The sequence below is a fragment of the Lynx canadensis genome, chromosome C2 (assembly GCF_007474595.2).
Source record: "Lynx canadensis isolate LIC74 chromosome C2, mLynCan4.pri.v2, whole genome shotgun sequence".
Lineage (NCBI taxonomy): Eukaryota > Metazoa > Chordata > Mammalia > Carnivora > Felidae > Lynx > Lynx canadensis.
Genome location: NC_044311.2, coordinates 91,067,533 through 91,077,833, shown reverse-complemented (window position 1 = coordinate 91,077,833; position 10,301 = coordinate 91,067,533). Strand labels below are relative to the sequence as shown.

At 38.0% G+C, this 10,301-nt stretch overlaps 1 protein-coding gene and 1 pseudogene across 1 annotated transcript; both read left to right on the top strand.

Annotated features, from left to right (window-relative positions):
- Positions 1-7,741: 7,741 nt before the first annotated feature.
- On the top strand, positions 7,742-8,202 carry LOC115523928 (60S ribosomal protein L31-like). The gene has a single exon (XM_032594748.1). The coding sequence runs from the start codon at positions 7,787-7,789 to the stop codon at positions 8,162-8,164; it is 378 nt and encodes a 125-aa protein (XP_032450639.1). The 5' UTR covers positions 7,742-7,786; the 3' UTR covers positions 8,165-8,202.
- Positions 8,203-9,006: 804 nt separating this feature from the next.
- LOC115522878 lies at positions 9,007-10,024 on the top strand (annotated as a pseudogene).
- The last annotated feature ends 277 nt before the right edge of the window (positions 10,025-10,301 follow it).

The following is a 10,301-nucleotide window of genomic DNA, read 5'->3' as shown; positions in this document are numbered from 1 at the left end:
GAGTATCCTGGATTATATTCATATGGGCCCAGTGTAATCACAGTAGTCTTTATAAGCAGAAGAGGGAAGCAGGAAAGTCAGGGTCAGGGCCAGAGAGAGATCTAAAGATTTTATACTGCTGGCTTTGAAGATGAAGGAAGGGACTATAAGCCAAAGAATGCAGATGGCCTGCAAAAGCTGGAAAAAGTGAGGAACAAAGTTTCCCTTAGTCTTCATAAAGGAATGCAGTCTTGCTAACAGCTTGATTTTGGACTTCTGGCTTCCAGAACTATAAGATAACAAATCTGTGCTGTTTTAAGCCACTGTATTTGTGGTAACTTGTTATGGCAGCAATAGATTTCTATGTTCCCCTTTTCTAATGTGTCAGTGGGGGTGGGCTTTCCTGCTCTGACATTCTCGGGTTGCAAGTCTTCCAGAACTATAAAAGAGTCAGTACAAACATTTTGTGGCTTTAAACTACTGCAACTTCTGAAAACTTTCACATGGTAGTAGGAACTGGTTGCCATAAAATTAATTTGACAATATTCTCTTAGAATCAAATGACACTATAAGGAAAAGCCAGACAAATGCAAAATATTGGACATTCTATAAGACAATTATCCTGATCTCTTCAAAAAGTCAGTATTATTAGGGGAACCTGGGTGGCTCAGTTGGTTAAGCATCTGACTCTTGAGTTCAGCTCAGGTCATGATGTCATGGTTCATTAGTTCAAGCCCCACATCGGGCTCCACACTGACAATGCAGAGCCTGCTTGGGATTCTCTCTCTCCCTCTCTCTCTCTCTCTGACTCCACCCCCCACTGGTGCTCTCTCTCTCTCTCTCTCTCTCTCTCTCTCTCTCTCTCCAAATAAACTTTTTAAAAACAGTATCATTATTCTTTCAAAAATTTTAAAGGCCTTTCTAGATTATAATAATTCTAAATAGTAACGAAAAATAATGTGTTAAATTTGAATTTGAGAGAAATGTGAAATGTGAAAATGGACTGGTTATTAGATAAAATTAAGGAAGTATTGTTAATTTTCTTAGGGGTGATGATACAGTTATGTAGGAGAATGTCCTCATTTTAGGGGATGTGACTCTACTGTTTAGGGGTAAATGGTCACAGTATCTGCAATTTTAAAATGTATCACAAAAAAAGATGTATTTAAATATGTGGCAAATATTAATTATTTAATATGAGTGGTTGGTATAGGAATATTTATTGGACATTTTTCTGAATGTTTAGAAACATTGTAATAAAAAGCTGGTGATTTATTTTTTAAAACTGTTTATAAATATTTGTTGAACTATTGCTCAGAAACTTAACATTTTGTCTTAAAATGTATAGAACTTTCTACAACTATTTGTAGAAACTCAGAGTTGTGGCTAGGATGTAGCAAGATAAGTACTCTCATATGTAAAGTAGTTTAAATGAGTTTCCAGTTAGAAAGCTGATAAGAAAAAGTGATGTCATTCTATGAATCAGTGGAAAATTACTGCCCTCTAATTGAAGAAGGTAACCTGGTAGAATGGGGATTTTTGGTCTCAGCAGGTCAGAGATTTTCATTTCTTGATTTTGCCAATAGAAGGGATAAAAGTGAAACTCTGAAAATAAGAAATGGAAACCTATGTACAAGTAAAAACAGACAGACACAAAATTATTCCTAAACCCCAACATCCTAGAACCAGTACCAGAAGGAAACTGCAACAAATTTGAATTATACTGTTTACATGAAGTCTCAGAACTGTGCCAGCCATTTACTATTGACACATTACTACAAAAGTAAATCAGAGGGAATTAAGAAATAGCATTCTAGTCAGTCTAGAGATAAGAACAAGATTAGTCAGCAATACAGTGAAAAATACTTCTATGTAGTTTACCTTTTAGATTTAAAAAATATATGTATGATTGATCAACATTTCCTATTCGTATTAAAGCATACTTAAAGTTTTTATTAAAATACTCAAATAATGCTGCTATTTTTTATTTGAAAAATATACAGCTAAAATCTACAATGAAAATCTGAGCAGAAAATTAGAATTTGAGCTCCTGGATGGCATAACCAGGATATCTTCTGCCACCTAGCAGAGAATAACCGAATTACAGGAAAAGCCTGAGATGAGTAGGTAAAGGAAATTATCAATCTCTAAGTTTAAAGTACAGAAAATCCTTCTAAATTTTCTATTCAGAATCTCTGTTTCTTATATTGATGCATAAGAAAAATTTAACTTCTCCCATTATGGTTACCAAATACACCCAGTTTATTGCACATTCTGAACACAGTGGGCTATGAACTCAAATAGTTTTGCTTTTCTCCCATCCCTCACTGCCTTTGACCAAGCTTTGCTGAAATTTCTTTCCCATCCCTTAAGATTTTGGGAAGAATCTGTCTTTCTTTCCAGTCACTTTTATTTATCAAAAATTCTAGTATTAGTAAAATTTTAATTTCAAATCCAATTTAACGATCACATCTTCTCCACCAGAACAACTTTGGCTTGAGAGACTCAGAATAAGAAATGGCTGGAGAGTATTATGCTAAGTGAAATAAGTCAGGCAGAGAAAGACAGATACCATGTTTTCACTCATATGTGGATCCTGAGAAATTTAACAGAAGACCATGGGGGAGGGGAAGGGGGAAAAAAAGTTACAGAGCGGGAAGGAGGCAAACCATAAAAGGCTCTTAAATACTGAGAACAAACTGAGGGTTGATGGGGGGTGGGGGATAGAAGAAAGTGGGTGATGCACATTGAGGAGGGCACCTGTTGGGATGAGCACTGGGTGTTGTATGGAAACCAATTTGACAATAGATTATATATATATATATATATATATATATATATATATACACATATATATATGTATATATATATATGAAACATTAAAAAAAAGAATAAGAAATGGCTATGGTTTGCTGTGTCATTCCTCCCCCTCCCTCTCTCTTTGATCTGAAAGGTGAAAAGGAACAAATGTCTCAAACTTATCTAGCCATTCTTATCATTCTCTCCTGGCTGCCTTTACTTATCTGGATAGACTGATAGTTGATGCCCAACAAATGGGTGATACAGCAAATAGCATATACAGCTATCAGCTGTCCACAGAGATAGGCCAATGCCTCTATCCCTGCCTAGGTATAGAGGAGTCAGAAACTTAAAAGAGAGGGGTCCTGCCTGGGTGGCTTAGTTGGTTAAGTGGCGACTTTGGCTCAGGTCATGATCTCTCAGTTAATGAGCTCGAATGCCATGTCAGGCTCTGTGCTGACAGCTCAGAGTCTGGAGTCTGCTTAAAATTCTGTGTTTCCATCTCTCTGCCTCTCCCCTGCTCTCTCTCTGTCTCTCTCTCTCTCAAAAATAAATTTAAAAACATTGAAAATTTTTTTTAAAAAAAATAAAAGAAACTTAAAAGAGAGAGCTGGTGGTTCCCTCAAGTTCATACCACCTATAAAGTGAGCCTGAGTCCCCAGGTCTCCCAACTTGTTGTCCCAGTGCTCTTTCTTTTAAGTTTATTTATTCATTTTGAGAGAGAGAAAGAGAGAGCACACATGCACACACACACACACAGGCACCCAAGCACAAGCCGGGGAAGGACAGAGAAAGAAGAAGAGAGAGAATCCTAAGCAACCTCCATGCTGTCAGCACAGAGCTCATGAGATCATGACCTGAGCCAAGATCAACAGTCGGACACTTAACCAACTGAGCCAACCAGGTGCCCCTCCAGTGCTCTTTTATTTTTTTTTTTAATTTGTTTTTCAACATTTATTTATTTTTGGGACAGAGAGAGACAGAGCATGAACGGGGGAGGGGCAGAGAGAGAGGGAGACACAGAATCGGAAACAGGCTCCAGGCTCTGAGCCATCAGCCCAGAGCCTGACGCGGGGCTCGAACTCCCGGACCGCGAGATCGTGACCTGGCTGAAGTCGGACGCTTAACCGACTGCGCCACCCAGGCGCCCCTCCAGTGCTCTTTTATAAATAGTTTTTGTGGTAAGTAAAATCTGACTACATGAGTAAATACGCAAGATATAATAAAGTTACTTTAAATAGCCATAGGTTATTACTTAGTTCTGATATTTAAAAAACAAACCTAAACACTATTAACTTAAACAATTAATATAAAAAATATTAATTCAATAATGTATACCATTAGTAATAAACCAATATATCATTTTAGAATACTAAAAATGAAAACATAAAGAACAGCTCATAGCTCTAATTACCATTCCCCAATAAAAGGAACCAGGACTCTTTAGAAAATTGTCTGATTCCAGGTTTGTGGTAGAAAATATTCAAGATGAATCTATGACATCTTTTTGTGCCAAAAAGCAAAGAAGCTATCAAAGACTACTGAAATTGTACAAAAATATATTAAGGGCCAACTCAAAGAGGCTCCCAATAGCCTAAGATGGGACAACATGAACATGAATAAAAAGATAGTGACTGTGGGGCGCCTGGGTGGCGCAGTCGGTTAAGCGTCCGACTTCAGCCAGGTCACGATCTCGCAGTCCGTGAGTTCGAGCCCCGCGTCGGGCTCTGGGCTGATGGCTCGGAGCCTGGAGCCTGTTTCCGATTCTGTGTCTCCCTCTCTCTCTGCCCCTCCCCCGTTCATGCTCTGTCTCTCTCTGTCCCAAAAATAAATAAAAAAACGTTGAAAAAAAAATTAAAAAAAAAAAAAAAAAAAAAAGATAGTGACTGTAATTGACTGAAACATTTCAAATGTATAAAAATGCATGCTTCATAATATTACCCTTCCACCCCCCCCCAAAAAAAAGGTGTTGGAAAAAAAAACTTTAATTGTTACCAATGGAAGCTTCCAGGGCATCAACTCATTATCTGTTAACTGATAAATTAATGGAAAGAATCAAGCATTTCGCTTGACTTTCCCTATATGAACTAACTGTATTTTAGGATAATCAAATAGCTGATGGTGAAAAATTCTTCATAGAAAACATGTAGTTATTAATATATAATATTTAATAATGTATTATATAGTCATAAGTGGCATATAAACATGTCAAAACTAATTAAATTTTATGCTTCAAATATGTACATTTTATTATACATCAATTATACCTCAATAAAGCTATTAAAAATAAATAGAACCGCAACAACCAAAACCAGCAAAAAGAATGACAGGAAAATCATCATTTTGCTATACATAATGAAATAATAGGTCAAAGGTACAGTATCAATGGATGCTAAAACCATTACACAAAAGGTTGATAATGAAGATTATAATGGAGGATCAAGCTTACTCACCTAAACCCGATGAATAATATCTGTATCACTGAAGTGGAACAAGACATTACATGCTTCATGATCTGTTGCAATAGGAAGTATATAGCATCCCCATGAAGTATTACTGCATAAAACACTAAACTTGAATTTAATCAAGCCTGAGGTGTAACCAGCAATTTACAGAAACATGAATTATAAAAAAAACAAAAAATGGGTTAAATGACAATATGAGGAGGCAAGCAGCCAAATCCAAGATATGGAACATCATGAGATAAATGACCTAGTTTCTTCAATACATCAATGGAGAAAGAGAAGGGTACTATCTAAAAAGAGATTGAAGATAATCACAATGTAATAAAACTAGACATTATTGGCAAAATCAAAAACAAAAAGTCCATTCCACCTTGAAATTAAGAAGATTTCTAGTAAACATAGCAGCAAAACATAATAAGAAAATAAACCCATTTAAAATTGCACCAAAAATAATAAAATACTTAAGAATAAATTTAACCAAGGAACTAAAAGACCTGTACTCTGAAAACTATATAACACTGATGAAGGAAATTGAAAATGACACAAATACATGGAAAGATATATGATGCTCACAGATTAGAAGAAGCAATATTGTTAAAATGTCAATACTAACCAAAGCAATCTACATATTTAATGCAACAACATTTTTCACAGAACTAGAACAAATAATACTAAAATCTGTATGGAACCACAAAAGACCTCAAACAGCCAAAGCAATCTTGAGAAAGAAGAACAAAGCTGGATGTATCACAATCCCAGATTTCAAGATATACTACAAGTTGTAATAACCAAAAAACATCATGGTACTGACACAACAACAAGCACATAGATCAACAGAACAGAATTGAGAGCCCAGAAATAAACCCATACTTACGGTCAATTAATCTATGAATGAAGGAGGCAAGAATATACAATAGGGAAACATAGTCTCTTCAACAAATGATGCTGGAAAAACTGGATAGCTGCATGCAAAAGAATGAAACTGGACTACTTTCTTACACAAAAATAAACTCAAAATGAATTAAAGACCTAAATGCAAGACACTAAGCCATAAAATGTTTAGAAGGACACATGGGTTTGATATTGTCAACAGAAACATTTTTCTAGATATGTCTCCTCAGGCAAGGGAAACAAACAAAAGTAAAATTAAACTATTGGGACTAAACCAAAATAAAAAGCTTTTGCACAGCAAAGGAAACCATTAAGAAAACAAAAAGGCAAACTACTGAATGAGAGAAGATATTTGCAAATGAGAAATCTGATAAGGGACTAATATACAAAACATATAAAAGAACTTATACAACTGAACACCCAAAAAAACAAATAATATGATTAAAATGAGCAGAGGACATGAATAAACATTTCTCCAAAGAAGACAGACAGATGGCCAACAGACACATGGAAAGATGCTCAACATCACTATTCATCAGGGAAATGCAAATCAAAACCACAATAAAATATCACCTTACACCCGTCAGAATGGCGAAAATCAGAAACACAAGAAATATCAAGTTGGTGAGGATGTAGAGAAAAAGAAACCCTTGTGCACTGCTGGTGGGGAATACGAACTGGTATGGCCACTGTGGAAAACAGTATGGAGGTTCCTCAAAAAATTAAAAATAGAATTACCATATGATCCAATAATTCCACAATTCCACTACTGGGTATTTACCCAAAGAAAATGAAAACACTAATTCAAAAAGATATGCACCCCTATGTTTACTGCAGCATTATTTACAATAGCCAAGATATATGGAAGCAACCCAATGTCCAACCATCCATGAATGAATGAAGATGAGGTGATACATACACACACACACACACACACACACACACACACACTCACACAAAAGAGTATTATAACTCAGCCATAAAAAAAGAATGAGGTCTTACTATTTGCAACAACATGGATGGATCTAGAGGGTATGGTGCTAAAGGAAATAACTCAAAGAAAGACAAATATATGATTTCTAGACAAATATCATATGATTCATATATGGAATTTAAGAAACAAATGAACAAAGAAAAAAGGAGACAAACAAAAGCTTTTAAATACGGAAAACAAACTGATGGTTTCCAGAGAGAAAGTGGGGGGGGGGGCGGGGGAGGAGTGAAATAAAAGACATTAAGAGTACACTTATCCTAATGAGCACTAAATAATGTATAAAATTGTTGAATCATTATGCTGTGTACCTGAAACTGTAAAGTGTCAGATAATAAATGTTTTAAGCTTCCTGGGCCATAAATTGTCATAACTACTCAACTCTGTCCCTGCACCATGAAAACAGCAAATGAGAATACATGAATGAGCATTGCTGGGTTCCAATAAAACTTTAGGGACACTGAGATTTTAATTTCACATAGTTTCCACATGTCATGAAATATTATTCTTCTTTTGATTTTTTTTTCAACCATTTAAGAACATAAAAACCATTATTAGCTAGTAAGTCATTTAAAAATCAGCAGCCGAGTTGTACGTGTGACGCTGCTTTCCCTCTCCCACAATACCTCGCGGTCTTCCTTTCCAACCCGGGCCTGGCAGGATGGCTCCCGCAAAGAAGGGTGGCGAGAAGAAGAAGGGCCGTTCTGCCATCAACGAGGTAGTGACCAGAGAATACACCATCAACATTCACAAGCGCATCCATGGAGTGGGTTTCAAGAAGCGTGCCCCTCGGGCACTCAAAGAGATCCGGAAATTTGCTATGAAGGAGATGGGAACCCCAGATGTGCGCATCGACACCAGGCTCAACAAAGCCGTCTGGGCCAAAGGAATAAGGAATGTTCCATACCGTATCCGTGTGCGGCTGTCCAGAAAACGTAACGAGGGTGAGGATTCACCAAACAAGCTCTATACGTTGGTTACCTATGTACCTGTCACCACTTTTAAAAATCTACAGACTGTTAATGTGGATGAGAACTAATTGCTGATTTCAAATAAAGGTATAAAACTGCAAAAAAATAAATAAATAAATAAATAAATAAATAAATAAATAAATAAATAAAATAAAATAAAAATCAGCAGCCTGCCTGGGGCGCCTGGGTGGCTCAGTTAAGCATCTGACTCTTGATCTCATCTCAGGTCATGAACTCAGATTCAAGAGATCAAGCCCTGCATGGGTTCCATGCTGGGTGTGGAACCTGCTTGAGATTCTGTCTCTGCACCTCTCTCTCTCTCTCTCTCTCTCTCTCTCTCTCTCTCTCTCTCAAATAAAAAAAAAATTTTAATGCAGCAGCCAGCCTGGATTTGGCTCTTAGGGCTATAGTTCGGCAACTGCTGGGTTGGATGGTCTCTCAGGTCTGGCTCTCTATGTCTCTGCTAATGAAGCTGCTATTCATTCCCTACTTAGCTAACTCTGGGGTTAAACTTGGTTTACATCTCTGGCACCTTCTTTTACAGCCTAAAGCAGTTTCTCAAACTTTATTTACTCACATACTCATTAAATAAGAATTAAAAAGACCACCTCTCTTATGAAAGTTATATTATTTAAAGTAGTTATGTTTGGTCTTTCAAACACATATACACATATGGGTTTTCAAACTTTGTATGTCCTTCTCCTCCTCTTACTACAAAGTGATTCCAAGACTTGTCTTCTCACACCTGAAGATCACTGCCTTACAGCTGCTTAGACTGGAAAATTCCAAGTTGGAAAGCCCTCCAAAAACCTCACTTCCCCTTTCTGCTGGTAAAGAACATCAGTTTTCCATGAACTCTACTATATATATATATATATATATATATATATATATATATATATATATATATATGGCTAACCTAACACTTACTTCGTGGAACAGCCAGTTCCAGGTAAGACCTCGACTTGACTTCCTCAGTCCATTCTTCCACATGGTCAGGATCCAAAGTATGAGAGGGAATAAGAATCCCTGTATTTGTCCTTCTTCCCTGTCCACCTAAGACCATGAGCCTAGATATGATCAACTCGATAACCATATAACTGGTTACACTAGCTCCAAGAATAAACCATAGGGAATCCTAAGTTATGGTCAGTCTGTGCAAAATATCTTCAAACTGTAGAGAAGGAGAGAAAGAAGTTACCTGCTTTTAAATCCATACATGATGAAGAGCAGCGTTGAAACTTCTGGAGGATAGCAGTGGTCCCTGCTGCGCACCTACTTTGCTGAGCCACACAGTTACATCAAGGGCATCAGGAAGGATGTCATCCATGCTCTGGGTTGTGACACACTCCTTGCCAAGTGTGTCCTCAGGGATCCCTACGAGTATAAGAAACAGAGCTGTTCTTCACGGCTTAGGGCATCCACGTTGGCTAGTTCGCGTACTGCGGCAAGAAGGCCCAGCTCAGCACTGGCCATGTGCTCGCAATGGACACCATTCCTGAGAGCACCATCATATGTTGCCTGGAGGAGAAGCTGATGACAGAGGCAAGCTGGCCAGAACCTCCAAGAACGATGCCGTCCGTCATCACCTACTGCAACCCCAAGACCAATGAGACCCAAATGAAGCTGCGCTTAGGCTCCAAGAAGGTCATCTCTTCAGCCAACAAAGCTGTGGTCGGCGTGGTGGCCAGAGGGGATTGCACTGACAAGCTCGGTTGCTGTGCCTACCACAAGTATAAGGCAAAGAGAAATTTCTGAGCACGCCTGCGGGGTGAGGCCATGAACTCTGTGGAGCATCCCTTTGGAGGTGGCAACCACCGGCACATTGTCAAACCTGATACCATCTTCAAAAATACCCCTGCTGGCTGCAAAGTGGGTCTCTTGCTAAACAGGGGACTGGACATCTCAGGAGAACCAAGACTGTGTAGGAGAAAGAGAACTAGGACTGGAGAGGCTCAATAAAGGGTATCTTTCTGCCACTTAAAAAAATTAAAAATGAAAAATAACAACAAAAAACAGCACACTTTTTCTGGAAAGAGACGGGGATTATAAAATGACCTTTCTCCATATAAAATTATTTCTCTGTTAAGGAGCCTCAGCAGAAAAGAGGAGGTAGGCGGGGTGTGTGGGGGGGAGGGGTGGGCAGTGCTGGGAACATTGAGTGAGCACAGTGAGCCAGGGCCCTTGCAGCATTCAGTCACATCA